The sequence below is a fragment of the Gavia stellata genome, chromosome 8, assembly GCF_030936135.1.
Source record: "Gavia stellata isolate bGavSte3 chromosome 8, bGavSte3.hap2, whole genome shotgun sequence".
NCBI lineage: Eukaryota > Metazoa > Chordata > Aves > Gaviiformes > Gaviidae > Gavia > Gavia stellata.
The window spans coordinates 7,908,244-7,927,659 of record NC_082601.1 but is presented as its reverse complement, the minus strand read 5'-3'; the positions used below and the strand labels follow the sequence as shown (position 1 = coordinate 7,927,659).

General features: G+C 35.6%; 1 protein-coding gene across 2 annotated transcripts in view; it reads right to left on the bottom strand.

Moving 5' to 3' along the window:
• Positions 1 to 19,416, bottom strand: part of DARS1 (aspartyl-tRNA synthetase 1) — a 41,760-nt gene that overhangs the window by 17,590 nt on the left and 4,754 nt on the right. For both annotated transcript variants that reach the window (XM_059820165.1, XM_059820166.1), the window contains 5 exons: positions 16,699 to 16,791; positions 11,556 to 11,658; positions 2,843 to 2,945; positions 1,481 to 1,561; positions 965 to 1,024 (listed from right to left, as the gene is read on the bottom strand). In XM_059820165.1, coding sequence (XP_059676148.1) covers positions 965 to 1,024; positions 1,481 to 1,561; positions 2,843 to 2,945; positions 11,556 to 11,658; positions 16,699 to 16,791 — 440 coding nt within the window. The remainder of the gene's footprint in view (positions 1 to 964; positions 1,025 to 1,480; positions 1,562 to 2,842; positions 2,946 to 11,555; positions 11,659 to 16,698; positions 16,792 to 19,416) is intronic.

Here is a 19,416-nt window from a genome sequence, read left to right as displayed (position 1 = left end):
AACGATTTGCACAAGTAGTTTTAGTTGCTGAAATAAGGAGATCAGATGTTCAAATGCTTTAAGCATCTCCGTGCCAGAACTTTTCCAAATTTACCAATAAATAACTGACTTCTTTGGTTTATTTCCCAGGTCCATAGATTGATTTAGTGAGAAACTGCCATTATCAGAACTTCAAAGGCAGTACTAGATACACGATAAAAATGAGCTAAGCACACTCTTCATTCAATGAAAAGTTAATTAAAATTTTATTGTGGAGAGCCAAATATGGGAAAAGACCAGAAAGCCTCATGTCAATATGAACAGTTACTTACACGCTTAGTGTTAGTTGCTGTTTCATTAAAAATAAAATTCTGTAAATGATTTAGTAGAGAGTTTTTTGCTGCTGATCAGAAAGAGTAAATATTTGGGAGGTATACGAATTCACAGAAGGCTGTGTCTCTATGACCTGGATGAAGAAAGGTGTTTCAGAAAAAAAAGGAAAAAGATATGAATGCTGTGGACGAAACAAAGAGAAGATTGGTATCGTGGCCTGGTACAATTTCACTTGCTCAACATGCATTACAGCACCTCAGTTACATGTTAAATTCAAAACTTCCATCTTACACTTCAAAACCGAGCTATTACTACAGTTTTTGGGTATCAAAGACTACATTTGTAGTCCCTATTCAGTCATCTTTGACTTTTGTAAACAAAAAAGCCCAGATGTACATGGCCACATGCCAAATCCTACATGTTCACCTTTAAACTACTAATACATGTTCTTTGATTAATGTCAGGAAAGGTGAACATTTAGGATTAAAAAACTCTGTGTTTTCACAATGCCACTCACAAATAGAAGAATATGTTATTTTTCCTCTGGCCAACAATACATTTCCATCAAATCCACGACTTTTATTGCTTCATGGATTAAAAATGTGAAGAATAAACACCTGCAGGCAAGCATGCAACACAGCACGTTCCTTACCCTCAGATCAATGACTCTGTTGTCCAGTCTTGTATCTTGGTTTACAGTAGCTCTTCCATCCTAAACAGTTGTACAAAAATACATAATGAATACATACACCTCCAAAAAACCCCCAACAAAACAAAATCAATGGAGAAAAACCTCCTTTGGATAAAAGCCATGGGCTACTTCTACATTCAGTAGAATTTCTAGATCATTCTAGAAAGAAAATACAGCAAATTGGCAGCATAGCAAAGCTTAAGGTGTAACTTCTCCCAGAGGTCACAGGCAGAACCCAACTATAAGGATCTAGAAGATACACACCCAAGACTGCAAACTCTCTGGTTTTGACCTTCTACTGCAGTTCAGCAGTCATCAAAGCTACAGATTTCTAATACAGTTCTGCATAACATAAAGGAAGTAAAATGCAAGCCCAACAAACCCCCAAAATCACTGCATTAAGGAAATTTCTGCACTTTCATGCTTTTGTTCAATTAAAGAGACAATAAAAAAAATTTGAGGATGCAAAGTTTTCACCTCCTCTCCTTCCACTTCTGGCCGAACAGCATCATCCAGCTGTAAGGGCAGTCGGGGTTCAGCTAAACTGATGACATAGATCTGAAATTGAGACATGAACAGAAATAGCATGAGACTCAGCTCAAAAGGAGGTGTGATTTACCAAAGGGTATTTCTGGCATAGACTTGAAACAGTGTTTGCATAGGCTGTTAGCTGTAAGACTGTGATTTTATTCAAATACTTGAGATACATGGGTGCATTCTCACGACAATACTGGAAGTGTTTAGTTCTTCTTTTCCTGTTGAAAGATGAAAAATACCTTTTTTTACTCTGGGAAGCATTGAGTTGAGCAAGTGCACACTGCTTGAGGGACAAGCCTATTGGCATGAATGCCAGGTCTGAACCTACTAGATTTCACAGAGTTTTAGGTTCTGATTCCAGCAAGATCATACTGTTTTTCTCATTGTGAATGTATTATTTTACTTATCATGTGATTATACCTGCAAGACCCATTTCAGATTGAATATTTATAAGATACCTAAAATACAATCAGAGAATGAAAAACACCTTGCCTTGCCTTACAGTCTAGTCACAGGTGCAGTGAATTCGATATTCTTTCAGAAAAAATCAAGCATATGATAATCTGCACATATATTAAAACATGTTTCTTCAAAATCTGCAGATTTTCCCCAATGCTGTTAGCTAAAATTTACCTTACTGCTATAACTATAATAGCTATTGTACTCTACTCTTGAGGTGACTGTGTTTCAGCTGTATTGTAGGCATACAGTTTGGTTGAAAACCTTTAGAAGGAAAGGATATTACATAAAGGTTTAAAAACGCTTTCTATTTAAACAAATGATAAAGTTGCACTTCCTCCAGCCCTACAGCACAAGCTACAGGAATTTTAGATTTCAAGAGCTTCCATACTGTTAAGCCAGTGCTTTGCTTTTGCTGAGAGTTATGTATTCCATTCCATTGTACTAAGGGGAAGATTGTAACTTTCTGATAAAGAAGAAACTTCTGACTTGCATTTAAAAAGAAGCAGACTTCTTTTTTTTATTACAGTATCTGCTGCAGTTAAGAATCAAAAACTAGAATTACAAGCATTCCTAGCCAAATTATTCTAGTGAGATACTTTATTTTACTCGGTACTGTAATTCAAGTGGCAGATAAAAATAGGAAATTCTAAAAATCAAGTCTCTTAAAACTAGAAATGTTCCATGTTTACGTACGATACACTGAAATTTGTAGTTTAAAGCAGTTTATTTCTCTGGTATGGGACTGCTTACTGACAAAGTTTATATATGTAGATAGACAGAGAGCCTAGACAGATAATCTCTCAAACAATTAACCAGTGCTCCATTTGCTCAAAAATTTACCCTTTGAACGTGAAGCTCAACATCTTGCTGAGTACAACCTCCGATTTTCTGATGTGCTTTCCTCACAATGCCTTCTACATCCACAATGCTCTCTTTGTTGATGCTGTCAATAAAGATAAGATAGGAGGCTTACTAAATTTCATTGCACACTGCACCAGACTCAGTACTGAGCACTAGGACGTTCATGTACTTTATGGACTGCTAGAACAACAAAAGAGAGTTAAGGATTTAGGTAAAATTACTTATTATATATATAATAACTGAGTAATGAAGGACTTGTTGCTAATATTCCCAGGCACAATAAATTCAAACCGGGATGGAAGACTTGGGAGGGAAAGAATTATGATTAAGCTTAGTGCTTGCTCGTTCTTTGTGTGTGTATACATAAACTGACAAGTTGCATAGTTCTTTTTCTAGGCCACATACGCTCTTGTATGTGTCAGCTGATGCAATTATCTGAAAGATGTGTCTTAACCAGCAGAACAACAAACCAAAAGGAAGTCCTAGATCTGGAGGGAAAAATGAAAACTAATTGAGCTTGTTTAAACTACATGACTTGTTACTGAAAGATGCAAGATGCTTCTAAGTCATTTCTCTACGACAGGGGACATCTTAATTGCTCTCCACTAACAGTCACTAATAGTACATTAAAACACCATATAACATCTTGAAACTCTTTCAAAAATATGATATAAAATATGTGTGCTGTAAGCAAACGATAACAAAAGCCTCAAGAGTCATAGGTGAGAAAATAATTTGTATGAGCAGTTTTTATTTAGGTATTTAAGGTACTGGACTTTAAACTAGTAATTTTCTACAGATAATCTCACCCCCACTGGAAATATATTTTCACTCTGTCTCTTTGCTAGCCTGTTTACAAAAGGCTATCTGAAAATATTTCTTTCCTTTTCATGAAAAATAACTGTTACAACTAACTATACCTTTCACTTCTCAGGCCTTCTTGAGAAGACTGGAAATACTTTATGTACATCACTTGACCACATAAGCCCTTAGAAAGCAGCAAAATAGCAGGCTCACAATTTAACTGCAAATAATAAGACGTGAGCAAGGATGTCATTGGACAAGCTGGCCACTACTGATCTTGGTAAAGCAAAGAGCAATTAACAATCTTCAGGTTTACAAGGTTGGCTTTTTTTTTAGTAAGACCCCTCTCCATGCCCCAGAAAACCCAACCCACAAAACCCATACAGCTAAGTTGGAGGGTGGTGAGATAAATATTCATATGCACAGGAGGTGTTACTGAGGGGCAGCAACCCCCAGTTAAAGGAGGTAAGGACAGAGTACAAGCAGGTACAAGCTACTGCTGATGGTAACTATAGCCCTAATCACTTGCATCTGCATCAGTTTATCTAACAACACCTGGAGTAAATCAGTCTAAGAGCTGTTAACAAAATCTAGGTATTCTAGCCCTACAGTCTTTTTGTACAGCTACAGTAAAACCACATGAGAAACTTATTAGGATTGAGAAGTTGCTCTTTAGAAATATCTATGTTTGGGTTTAGTCATTCTCTCACATTTTTGAAGCAGGATTTACCCAGCTAAACAATTAAGTTTATCTTTTTAGTTAATGAGGGAAACTTAGCTTTCTTCTCTGATAAAGGCCAAGTGGTGGGACCCAGAAGCAGCTGAGATACAAATCACCAAGTGTTGCCAACTATGACTGCTTGCTTGCTTTGCTCTGCTTTGTACTATTCCTGAAGCATCCATATCGGCCCTAAGAAAAGCTAGATGGGTCTTTGGTCTAACCTGGGACAAACTTTTTAATGTTATAAAGCTGAGTTCAAATTTAAGTTATCCAACAGAATTTTTGAATAAAAATGGTCAAAGTTTTGAAAAACCTGATGGCATTAAAGTAACAGTGGAAAATTCAAGCATCAAAATTATCAAAACCTAACAGCATCACTATAAGTAAACTACAAGTAACTAAAAAAAAGCCAAATTTGAGCATTTTAGTTGATTACACTATTTCTTTGATGGTAATACTTTCAGGTGATAGAACTCATTGGCAGCTGCTCTAAAAGTTATACAGACCACAGTGTTTCATATGCTTGACTTGCTTAACCATTAGGTAATTCCACATACTGCATAAAATTCATGAATAGTATGTTTTTCTGGTACATTCACAGAGCGGCAGTTGCTCAAATCAGTATAATGAACAAATGACTGAATTTGTAGAAAGCAGAGGTTGACAGTAGGCTTTAAATCAGAATTAATTTAGTTAAGGGTGAGCCTCCATTCATCTCTATTATTTAAGCAGAGGCAACAAATTCAAGACAGACAAGGAGAAATGACACTAAGTGCTTAGAAGTACACTCTCTTATCAATGATTCTGTTTAAAACTCCTTAAATGACTGAGGCAGCAATACAATGCTTGGATGCAAGAGAACGTGATGATAAGAAATGCACAGAGAATATATCATACTAAAATAATATTAGGTGTAACTATAAATTCCCTTTGCTTTTCAAGTAAGTGAATGTTTAAAAGAATAAAAGTTTTACTCTTGTGCTAACTTTTTTTTCCCTAAACAGCTCTCCTCTATTTTTCCCGCTTCCTTTTTCATGTCAACATTTTAGCAAATGCCCGGACAACAGTACTAACGACACGAATAGCAGTGTCTTCCATTGCAAATATAAGTTTCTAATCTGCTGAATAAAATCCCTCTCACTAATAATTGCAAATAAGAAAAATGTTTTAAACTTACTGAAGCAAAACCTCTGCACAGTGAAAAAGAAAATAATAGTTAAATGTAAATGTGTTGTATGACGGATTCATCATCAGATTACTGATCCGTGGCTGAGAACTGGGTTAGTGAAGTCACTACAGAGCTTTGATAAGAACATGCACAGAATTCAAGACATGCAAAATGGTATCAGTTTAAAAATACAGGAAGAAACTGACTTTTACATCATTGTAACTGTAATATTGCTTTGCAAACTTGCACAACAGAACTTTAAAACTTTGCACTTGTGATTAAATGTTTTTTTTTCTCTCTCTCTAAACTGGAGTTGCAATTAAAATCGTATTTTTCTTGATCTGGAACACACTTTAAAACTGTAACATCCCTTAGTCATTAAATCTGCCATAATTTTAAGATGTATTTCAACTCAGTTCCTACCTATGTAGATCCCTGTATCCAAATATGCATATAATTGTCTGGGCACACAAAAGCACTACCAAGTTTTCTACTGCATATGACCATCTTTGTATTTACAAATGTTCATCATTTACTCTAAACTTTCATTTGATAATTAGAAAATATGCTTTTGCTCATTCAGACTATATATCTAGTCTGGTATGGAAGTAAGAGCTCGTGTTCTGAGTTCCGTTGGAACTGTGCTCAGCAAGATGTAGTGCTGATAAAATCTGAAGTCCCTAACATAGTGCATCAAATGTAAATTATAGAAACTTAAAAGGTGCTGCTTTGATCCCAACAGGTAATTCCAAGAATGTTACTGAAATGGTAATTTCAGTTCAAGTTACAACAAGAAACAAGATGCTTTAATTAAATGCTGGTAGCTACAGCAAAGTGTTCTCTGCAGCAGCAGCACTAAGTCATCTGGGTGATTTTTTAAAATTCCCCTGGGTAACAAAAAAACCCCAAACAAACCAAAAAAAGTGAACAAGTAGCAGAAAAGCATGCCGAAGCTATCACCATTTCCATTAAAGACAACAATATTTCTATCTGTAATTAATATTACAAAGGACTAGAAACTAAATTAGGATGCATGATATATTAAGAAAAGACAAATGACATCTCTATGTTGTTTAATCCTTAAAGAAGCTATTTTAGTAATAGATTCATAAAGTCCAATGCTAAAAAATTCCTCAGTATAAGAAACTACTTCTTTATATGTAATGTTCCTTCCAAAAAATCAAGACTATAATTACTAAAATGTCCACTAGATGCCTTAAGTCCCTCTTAATTATCTACATGTCTATTAGCCAAGACTTTCACTTTTAACCACAGGATTGCATTGTTGCAGTCTGTATGACAACATCTTTCATCAACAGCTTCATGTTGCAAGCTGAACCCCATGCTGACCTCCCTAAGTGAATCACAATCAACATTTTCTTGATCAAAAGTCTGAAGAATTGGAAGAAACTTGGTTATTTATAGACTTTAATTAGAAAATGTTTTACTTAATGGAAGCATCTATACTTGCTCAGACATTTTCTTGATTTTTCTTCAACACTGTTTTCTGTAAGCAGACTGCACAAATTATTACATTAATACATTATTAAATCTAAAACCACTAAATAATTGTCATAAAACATAATAATCAATAATCTTTTATCTGAATGTCAGTGAAAGCTGTAGGCAATAGTTTACTTTGAAAAAATTAGTTCACTTTGTAAATAGCTGAAAGTATAAACATTTTATACTCAACTCAGTAACAGCAACTGTAATACTGTCTGCACAAATACAGTAAGTATCCATTAAGCCCTCTGAAAGGGGAGTTCACTGACATTGTATACATGAAGGCCAGGTAAACACCTATTCTTATTCTCTTCATCCTAAAAATATAATAATCTGTCTCCTATACCAACATTCTAACACCTGGATGAACCTGGATATCTTCTGGGGAAAACAAAGCCTTTCTTCTTTTAATGATTTTAAGTAACAAAATCCACTACAAATTTTTAATAATTTTCACTGAAAAAAATTCCACTTCCCTTCTGAATTTACCTAGCTTCACCATCTGTTCATTGCATCTCGTCATACCTTTGTATCTGCAAAGTAAAGAACCCTCTATTGGCAGAAAATCTTCTTGCATAGGTACCATCAGACTGGGATTTAAATTACATGCTAATTTACCTTGAATAGAATAGACAGTTTTCTTTAGTCTCACAGGAAGGCAGATTTGCCTGATCGTGTATGATTTCATCTTGCAGCTTCACGATCAACCTTTTCCAATTTGACATATATTCAGACAGAAAGACAACAAAAGTGGACAAAATATTCCAGAAATGGTCTAATGACTGGCATATATTACATCAATGGCATTTTATTCCTCTTTTGCAAAACTCAAGAGATCTGCTAGCATAGTAGGTAAGAGAACTGCATGGACTCCTGTTAAGTGAGTTATCTAACTAACACACATACACACACATGCGCACACACACACACACAAAAATCTGAACTAATGATCACAAAGGTACAAATTCACACTGAAGGGCATCAAACTGCTTATTCTAAATGAACCCTGGTTACTATATACTCCTAGCCCCTAGTTTACCATTCCAATTTCTGTGTCACCAGCAAACTTAACAGCTGCGATTTGACATTTTCTTCCAGATCACGGATACAAAAATTAAACAGAAATGGATAAAGAAAATATTTCTGCAATATCCATCAGATTGCCTGGTATTACCAATTTATCCAGCTGATGAACTTACGTATACTTTTCTACATTATGAAATATTTTCATACAGGTTTAACCATTTTTATTTTTTTTTTAAATCTATTTTCTGGATTTTCATTCTCTAGCCTACTATAAAGAGCGATCAAGTTACTTCCTGAGTTAGGGCACATTGTTTGGGCAGCTAAATTAGAATCTGTTAACCACCTCTCCCAACTGCTATATCATATCACGTGCCTATGGTAGCAAGGGGGGAAGGCTCAATGCTGATATAAAAAAAAGAGACAGAAAACCAAAACCAATCACACCCAATACTTTATGGAAAAAAAGCAGGTTAATAAATTACTAATTGCACCACCTGGCACCTCTGCTAGCTGAAAGGGACAATTAACTCTTTCTCTTACATAGCATCCCTTGCAGAACTAGGCTGAATTTTTTTTTTCTGATGAAAGACATAAGAACTCCACAGCTGTCAATCCAGTATCTCGACCGGCTCTATGTTGTTGGCTCTGTATGTTTTGAAAGTTCAGCTAGAAACTCTTCATAGTTACTCACAGAAATTTCTTTGTAAAACTGAGTTAAACCAGTATTAATTATTTTTCACTAAAAAGAACTCACATTCTTATGATAATGGAGACAATTAGTATATGCATGTTGCTAGACCACAGAAGGTTATGAAAGTTCTTGGTTTCCATGTGCCAATATCTAAAAGAGGAACTGGTTTGTTTATTATTTATGAAAATTTGTACAAAAAATGGTCATTATTTAATCAGTTCTCATTAAAAATTCAAGATCCAGAATTTCACAAACTATTTTAAAGAAAGTTTTGGACCCAGTATCAAAAGATGAGAAAGTAGCACATGAAAAATAAAGTTAATGTACTACCAGTGAAAAAAGTTAGTTTAAAAATTTAATTGAAATGTAAGGTATTTAAAAGTTCAATGTTTTCTTCCATAAATGTGTATTTCCTCATTTAATGTGTAGGAAACAAGAGGAGGAGATGATGAAAAAAGACACTGAAAGGCAGAGAACAGTATGGTTATTTTTAGACATCTAAGACCAGCCTCATGTGCTGGTCATAATGGCATCATTCCACAGCAGGTGAAAACTAGCAGGAAAGTGACTGAAGACAAGGCACGTACTGTTGCTGTGCTTCAGGTGTTACTGACACAGTGACCACAAGTGCACTTAGAAGTCAGGGAACAGCAGGAGTCTCTGAAGGACAAGAGGCAGCTGCAATGGTGATATCAGACAAAATTGTAGAAGAAGATAAAACATTGGAAAAACTTAGAGCATGACAGGATATTAATAAAATAGGTTTATTGGTGGGAAGGAATCATGAGAAGGTGATTGCACTAATGGTGTTAAAAAACCAAAAGCAAACACCGAAAAGAAAACCCAGAAGGCTGTAGCAGAGAAAGTTCTATCATTCAAAGAGTATGATGATAAGCACGTAAGCATTTCAGAAGCACAAATACTGAGTAAAACATGCATGCTATAAATTAGACAAGCTGAAGTATCAGGATTTAGCTAGCAAATGCTATCACGAAAAAGAGCAGAATGAAAAGTCAAAACACAGTACAAACTTCATGAGTTTGGCTACTCAGAGGAAATCAGGTCTGTCACATCAAGAAAAGTGGGGAGATGACAGAGAGTTAGAAAGGAGCTAAGGATGAAGTTCCATCTGACTTAAGAGCTCACTACTGCCAGAAAAGAAAGGAGCTTTGCCCTCTACTCCTTCCAGATACCCTTTTCCACCATTTACCACTCCTTGTTAGCTCTGGACCTCCATGACCTAGTTTAAATCACTAACCTGACAGAAAACTGACCGAGTAAAAAAAAGATTAGTGAATTTAAAAAAAAAAAGTCACAGAAGGCTTACAAGTGGCAGAGTCAGCACATGGAAGAAAAGAGTAAGTAAGGACCAACTTCCCTCTCATGAGCTCCTAACCACTGAGCTCTGCCACTCATGAAACATAAGAAATTCAGTGGTGGAGGAAAGAAACACAAAGAAATCTGAAAAAGAGAGATGTTGGACGGAACTGGAGAATAGGAGAGTGAGCATCACAACTATAAGAGTTTTCCTGTTCTGTAGTGCAAGTTTGACGAGAGAGTACAGGCAGACTGTTGGTAGGTTAGAGGGAGATGAATTGGGGAACGAGTAGCTTATACACTTAATTATTTTCAAAGATTCTAAGCACTGGAGAGAACAAACTATTTCATGAAGAAACAGAACACTTCACTTTGGCTCATAAACACCTGTAAACAGCATGCTTCACACTGGCACTGCCAACACTAAGCACCGCCAAACAACAAACACTGCTGGTTCTGTTTTCCCGTTGCCCTGAACCTCATCAGCAGAAGCATTATCCTAACCTTCCTAACTTGGCTTCTGGAAGTCTATACTATAATGAATCCCTCCTCTCCCTGACATATTGAAGGTTGAAGGCTGTAGCACTTTTGCAGCTAATTAGTGGGGGCTCCCTTCCCAGGCATGAGAGTAGTGCCAAGAACTACACAGAAGCAACTCAAGTGCCACATGTTAAACATATTATTGCACCGAATTGATCCACATTTCTATTTGTGAACAAGTAGATGTACACGATTAAAAGCTCTACTATAAACACACCTTTGTCATGCAAGCTTATTTAGTACTGGACAACCTGAAAGCACAGTCCTGAGGCAAGTAGCAGGGGAAGGTAATTTTTTAAGATTAAAACAAACCAAATAAATGAATTTAAAATGCTGCAACAAACATCTGTTTAATTGGCAAGTCTAACTATTAAACCCCCAAGGAATATTTTAAAAAGTAACTTAAATCCCTCATTAAACATTCTAGTGCCAAAAATAAGGTGTAAATAAGATTAATTCAGTGCACAGAAACAACTCTTAATTTCTTCAACTCAGTAAGCCACTTGCAATTTAGAACTTCCTCACATCAGTTCCAGCTATAAAATGTGTTACTACACTACACGTCTTGTAGAAGAAAAACTCTGAACATGTGCAGACACACACAAACACCACACACAAAATGAAGTGTCCCACTAAGCTCAGCTTGCCAGACTTTTTGTTAGCCAGCTTGAAAGTAAATGTAGGTTGTCTATGGAGCGAGAATGCTGCTTCAGCAGTTCAGAATGAATTTCAAGCCTGTTCTCTATTTTATCTTTTGTCAGTGTAATGTATTCAACGCAATAGTGAGCTGACAATTTAAATAACTACATTTTAAAACAAACGAAGCATTGATGTTAATGTGTGAAAATGGTCCCAACCCCTGGGAGTCCTGGTTCCCACCATTGTTTACTCTGACAACAGGATATAATTGCTTACTTACTTGGCAGCAAACTTTACCATCTGCTTGCTTGCATGCTGTCCCACAGCCACAAGAGCCTGGATATTAAACTGCTGCTGACGCAGGACTAAGAAACACTGCTTCCCTGAATACAAAGCAAAACAACGCAGGTGTATTAAGGACAAGTTACTCGAGGTGTTTGTGAATGAGAAAAAATGCTTTACTACTTTAATATTAAGCTAGGCTTTTAAGGGGGGGTGTGTGTGTCTCCCTCGCCGCCACCCCCCCCAAATAGCTACGTCAAACTAGGCAGCTCTGCATGTACACATACACGCCCCAAACACTGAGATAAATCAAATAATTCTGCCTTACATCTATAAACATGTGAATAGACATTTTCTAAATATAACAATAAGCATTCCAAGATAAATAATATCTAGATAAAACAAAACCTAGAAATCATAACTTTTAAAATATCTATTGTTCTGCATGAAGTAAATCATACTTTTCGTTGTTGCTTTGCTCACAACTACTTCAAGTCTACATTACTTTAAAAGAAGTTTTTTCTCTTCTTCTCAAATTAAAGCTGTAGAGTTCACTTTACAAAGCGGCTCTGAGAGAAATAGGCCTGGATTTTGCACCACAGGGACTAAACCAACAATGTTCGTTCTATAATACACCACACATTCAGAATGAAGGGGAACAAAAGGAGTATTGATTCTGGTGAATGACAAGAACCTAAAAGACCCAAGTAAAAATTCCTGTAAGAGCAATTTATTCACAAACAGCTTAGGGAAAAAGAAGTTAGTAGGAATTAATAATAATTTACAAAGAACATAATGCACTTTGTTGACTTTTAAAATGGGTATTTCCAAGTCAACAAAGCTCTTTCTAATCTGTTTAGCTGACAGTTACAATGATTTCATATTTCTCCTCACATCTCTAATAACCATTTACTCCTTAAATAAAAAAAACCTTAGATTTAAGGAAGTGTGGTGATTTTAAATGCTTCTTCCTCAGAGAGAGAAATTAACCACAAACACTTCATTGTTGTACCAGGATCTGATAAAATGCATCAATATCATTTTCATTCCAAGTTCTGACACATAACATTAGAGTATTTCCATTTAAATGGTGAGAATAGGAAGAAGCCAGAAGCTTTGTTATAGACAGCTATTTCCCAGTTATTGTTGATGTAGACTATAAAACATTAAAATCAACATGTATCTAACTTGAACACTGACACTAAAAAGCCAGTTGCAGTTTTCATTTGTAATTATGTAATTACCATTCCTGACACATAGATGCAGATAATTTAAACAGTATCAGAAGATAAATGCAGAACATTTGACACACAATGCAGAACATTTGACACACAATCTGATGGAAATAAAAGCAAACATACAAAACTAGTGCAAAATTATTATTAAAAATTAATCTTATAATTATTGGAAATAACTAACCTTGTCCTCTGATTGTGATTTCAGAAATGCAACAAAATTAATTCCGTATTTTCAGAAACCAGAGTACAACTATTTCTGTATTCTAGAGCTGCAATATCTACATAAAGAAGCTAATATGGTACAGATGTATATATTTCTTGCAGACAAACATTAAGCCACAGATTCAAATTAGAAAAGTACAGGCTTCAGAAATTAAATAAAGCCTTCAGTGGTGTACATGCCTGTGTTTCGGATCTAGCAAGTCAACAAACAAAGTACAATTTTTCAATAGGACACAATATGCTAAGTTTCTTTGGATAAGCTAGGCATATCTCACATCTTTGACATCTCAATATTTCTTACTTACAATGTGCTTTGATACAGTATTTCCTAGAAAATAGTATTTGTTTCCATGATTTCAGTCACAAATAACTTAGCAAAATATGATCGACGTTTCAGTAATGATGTATTAGGTGTTCAAACAAAAAATACACAGCTGAAAACAGCTACAATGTCACTCAACTAGTAAATATTTAAGGAGAAGATCGTGAAGTAAATTGAGGGACCTGCTGTTATACTAATCAGAAGCAAAAGTTTGGCAGTTGTACTTAATCCCAAACACTAGAAGTGTGATCAATATCTGTATTATAAAAGGCCTCAAATCTTCTTGTCATGAGTAACAGTAGTTGTTTTCATGAGGAAAGAGGATGTTTTGTAGAATATAACTATTTCTAATCATGCAGAAGATAAGTGATCAAACAAACCTCACTGATAGGAATAGTTAAAATATCACAATTACAAAGATTGTAGGAGGAAACAGAACTTTTCCCAAAAGAGCCAAAGGCGTGCAAAATAAAGTACCAAAAAGACAAGCCATAATCAAATCTAGTTCATGATTAGATGCCTTTCTAGATCAAGAGACAGAAAAAAGGAAGTATCAGAGTGAGAAAAAAATGGGATTATGGGATGTTCACCACGCATATCAAAATATTTACATGGTATTTAAGTGAAAAGGATAAGACCAACTCTAGTCACATTCAACAGTAAACTACTCTTAAGTTTCTATATAACAAACCAATACTGTGTCCCACAAGAATCCCTAAAAAGATGAAAAGTTTCAAAAGAAATTTGATTAAAAAGGTCTGACTCAGTCTAATGCAAGGAAATTTTAGTCACTGAACAAATAAGAGAAGGCACCACACAGAGAACCCCATCAAAAGTAAGCACATAAAACCAAACAGGAATCCATTTCCTTTCTTGGATGTAAGTACCAAATGACACATGACATTATGAGAGAAAAGGATGTAAGGAAGGAATTTGTATGAAGAGTAAAAAATATTTGGTCATATAAGTTAATACATTGCTAGTTACAGACAACTGACAGCAAAGAGAAAACTTTATATGGATTATTATAAAATTTGGTCCAGTATTTAAATTGCTTTTGGTGGTACTCTTATTTTTAGACACACTATTGTGATGTTTTATAAACCTTTGCATTCATAAACCAAAACCAAGTTCAGGTCTAACATACTGCACAAGTCCCAGCTGCCTGGCAGAACTCAGACTGATTTCCCAACTGCTTTTCGATGATAAACGTGATCAGTAGCTTGGGCTGGCTTTAAAATAAAGCCAGAAATAACATTTATTCAATCTACAATAAAAACCGCAGGGCTCCAACCACTTCAATTTTAGTACAACCCACAGAAATTCCCAACACCCCATTCTTTACACATCCTTCAGTTAATTTCCATCAAACTTCATGAGTGTCTTGCTATATGAGACAGCTGGATTCTGCCGTTGTTCACATTCATTTTTTTTGGTTTATTGGTCAGAACTAGACAGGGTCAAATAAAGGATATGTTGGTTATTTAGGAGTCAAATTTGAGCTTCTGAGAAAAACTAAAGCTATTTTTGTGTAAGATTTTCCTGTTTCCTGCAAGACTTTCCTTTCCATAATGGTAGGAATAGCACCATGATGTGTGTGGGAAAGGCTAATATTACTTTTTACTCTTAAACATTTGCTTTTCTTGTAAGATTCTTTCCCCCAAAGCTTAAGTAAACACGTGTATAGCATTCCCTAGCAGCATTCCCTGAATGTCAGAATTGTTCTGCGCTGTCAGACCAAGAGGGAACAAGAAGCACAATCGATAAATTGAGAACACTTCATGCCCATAATCAATTCCTTTTGCTTTCATTCTTCAGGTTGCGTTAAAGAGTTTTGAAAATAAGCACTGTTATTTCATGAAAAACAAGTCTTTCCTGAGGTTAAAGGTGAAGGATGACAAATAGCTTCTTGTAAGTTAATATTGCCATGTTGTATATATGTTACCCCAATTGAAGTAAATGCATGCATCAGTCAAGATACATATAAATGCAATACAGAGACAGTAATAAACAACCATTGAACTTTACGTTGCTTTAAAGGTCTGCATAGACACTAAATTCTATTAGTAGTCTGAACTCTTCCTACAGTTGCAAAAGAAAAAGCCATAAGGATAGTCTTATTTGTATACTGATAGTAACACAGAGTGTCTCCTGTCTAAACAACTTCAAGTTGTAGTGACAAAGACTTTCACAGCTTTTCGCATTGACAATTTCTATACATAGCAAGGAGAGACTTCCATGTAAGACCACACTACAGAACTATTGAGGAAATCACAGAGGACTCCCTAAATTTAAAGATTCCAATACAAATTAAAGTGTGAATTATACGTATATATTTACATGCAGTCCCTTATTTTAACTGACTGCAGTACAGACACTCTTTAAAAGGGACATTTTTTAAGAAAATGAAGCCTCAAAAAGAGAAATTAATCTGGTATCTGTGACAATATTCTGTACTGGATTCTCATCCCTAATTTGCATTATTCCAAATTCTGACTACTGCTAAGTTTCATTCACAAAGATAATTTCTTTATGCTCTTTTCTTTCAACTCTTGGGAAGACGAGGTATTTATATCTCACTACAGAGCTGCCAACTGAAACCAGTACAACAGTTGTGAGCATCTGATGTCAACTGAAAAGGCCAAAGCCTATTTAAGTTTGCATATGGCAAACTGATCTCCAGAGACAACTTCTGATTCCAGGGAAGAAATATGGCTGTCAGACAGCCAAGTATGACAGCCCACACTACTGAGAACCTATAAAAGGATTTTCCCTTTGTCTTGTTAAAGAAAGATGATGTTTCTTATTTTATGTTCAAATTGATATAATCAGATACTGCTAACTGAAAGCAAAAATTCTGAAATTTTAACGCAGATTTTTGATTCCTGTCGAAGAAAAGGTATAGTGAAAATATTCATACACAGCAGAATAAATATGGCCTGACAATGATATATTTATAATAAAAGTACATTTTACAGAAGCTTGTAACTGTTTTATCTCACAACTGTTAATACCCAAATGAGAATGACTATAATATTTTAAAATTCCTATTATTTACAATTGTCCACACATTATTTAGTAATATGATAACACCAAAAATCACTTTTACTACAATGTAAAAGTAATACCTGATTTCCACTCAGCTGAAAACAAAATTTCCTCTTCCCCTCTTGCGAAAAGAGAGGTGAGAAAAAGAGAAAATAACCAGTCAAAGTGAACACTGAGTTAACACTGAGTAACCAGGTGGCAAACTTTTCTTGTATGCAAGACATAACTAACAGGTCATGAAGCCAAAATAAATATTCAAGTCATACTAACAATATGAGGAAATAAAAATAAAAACCCTGGAGGCATCTCACCTTTAGCTCTGCTTGTATGAATTCTGCCACGAACCCAAACCACTTCATCAGCCTTCTCCACTGTCAAGTCTTTTATTCGAATCAAAACTCTATCTGAATTACAGAAAAAAAAACACATATTAAAAGGGCTTTTGATTTTTTTGAAGCAAAACATTTTTCACTTTAAACTCCAAATGCATTTTCTATCATTGCTAAAATTTGTAATAAATCTAAAACATTGGGTTTTGTATCTACAGCATAATAGATGTACTGCAAACACACAAGATCCCATTTCCTTTCTCAGTGAATTGTACTTTATCAAGTAGTTTTAAATTGGTTCAGGCTTATTGTTTGACTTACATAGCAGGGTCAAACTGCACTAAAACAAAAGCAAGACTTACTGTAGTTCATGGATGGCAGAACCCAGCATGACTACACTATTTTTGATAGGACTTCACTGTGCTGCACTGTACTACCTGCACTTATTAGGCTGAATTTCTGCTAGCTCAGGGATGTCTGCCCTGCTCCACTGTGCGATGTGAAAGTTGGTATGTTGAACACAGCAAAACAAAGGCTCAGTGGTGACATGACTGTTCTCTGTATCTACGTAAGTAGGGTGAATATCACCATAAAATTATTATTTAAAATAAAGAAGAGAAAGAAACCACAAATAAATGTGCATTATAAATTAAAAGAAGATTTATTTTTATAAAAAAACATGGCATTTTAGAGCAACAAGAGTATTACTGTGTAAAACCAGGAAAATTTATTTTAAGAGAGAATCTCTTTGACAAGCTGATCAAGCACTACTATCATTGTAGAAGCCAGGATTCGTCAGAAAAAACCCTTCAAATTCTGTGTACCGAAGAAAGCTAAATAACAATAAGAATGCATGGTTTGAAAAGGACAGATTTTGGATAGTAAAGGAAAAAATAAAAATTATCAAGGAAAATATTTTTAACTAAATCAGGACTTTAGAAATTGTATACAACCATTATGAACTGCTAATATGCTGGCTGCATGCCACTATTCCTTGAAATGTACTTGTTTAATTGTATTTTTCCGTAGAATTTTGGCCAAATGTATTTTTTCATGGTCTTAAACACTTATTTCTTATAGTATCCACAAATCAGTTAGAAGATATACATAGCATTGCAGAGAACTTCAACAGCTACACTTATGCCTTTACAGTTTGTATGTGGCTAAAACCACTGCTTATTAGACAAAAAAAATCTTCAAGGCAGATATTGATCCTTATGGGTCTCTTCCAACTCGAGATATTCTATGATTCTATTCTACGATATGTAACACAAATTCACCCTCTCTGCCTTTCATCACAGACTTCTCCCTTGTTTCAAAATAACATTAAATTCACTAAGACACTTCCACTGTAGACTTTTCCCGCCACAACTTTTCCAAAGTTTGCCTACCCCAGGTTACCATCTGCTGTTCTGGACTCCTTCCCTGTCTCTGAATACCAGTCACAGCTTGCCCTGCAAGCCTATTATTCTGCACTGGGAATTTTAGGGGGGTTAAAATGTTTATTAGTTTATGCTCAGGGCAATGTAGTTTTTTTCTTCACAGACACACATCAAAACCAGAACAGAATCAAAGTGCACAGAGAAATGTGATAGGAAATTGACTCAAATACATTAATAATGTGTGTGTGTGTGTGCGCGCACATGTGCACACGCGCACACACTGGGGAAGGGAGAAAGAGGAATAAAGATGTTATCACTTGCAAGCAACTTCCGATGTTCAAACTTTATCAGTGTAGTATTATAGGAAACATGCAACCAGCACAAACCGTAAGCTTTAGTATTTCTAAGAGTTTGATATTCAGACAGTTAAAATTACCTCAGTCAACTTAAAACTGTATTGTTAGAAACTTAAAACATTTTCCAGGCACAGGCACAGAGACAGAATGAGGTGTTACTCTTTTTATGGATCCTTAGTGTTTCAGGAACCATCGGCATTAGAAAAACATTTTAAAATGTCTTTTGGATACATAATGGTTCACGTTTCATCAAGACTAAACAAGACACCTTTAACACAGAATTTTTTATATGGTATGAATTATTAAAAATTATTTGACCTTTCATAAAAAGGGTAGTAAAACAATATCAAAACAGAGACATCATAAAGTGATTTTTTTTCCAACAGCAGATGACAGAATCACAGCATGGCTGAGGTTGGAAGGGACCTCTGGAGATCATCTGGTCCAATCACCTGCTCAACCAGGGCGACCTAGAGCCAGTTGTCCAAGATTGTGTTCTGATGGGTTTTTTAACATCTCCACCAAGGGAGACTCCCCAGTCTCCCTGGGCAGCCTGTGCCAGTGCTCAGTCACCCTCACAGTAAAGAAGTGTTTCCTGATGTTCAGGGGGAACCACCTGTGTTTCTGTTTGGGCCCATTGCCTCTGGTCCTGTCACTGGGCACCACTGAAAAGAGCCAGATGCAGCAACTGTTATGTGTCGCTTTGTTTCCCTCCTTCAACACTTCCCAAACCTTGTCTTCTTTTCCTCTCATTTCTAAAATGCCAGTAGGTCATAACAACATCTACACTTGCTAATGTAAGCAATTGTTTGTCTTTGTCACTCATTTTCTCTTGTCCGGCCAATACACCGTAGCTCAAATCTTCCCGCTGTACTCTCACGTATCATTTCACCTGGAACTCCTTTCAGTTCATTTCTATCTCTTCCATGATAAAAATGAAGCTTCTTGTTCTCACCTTTAAG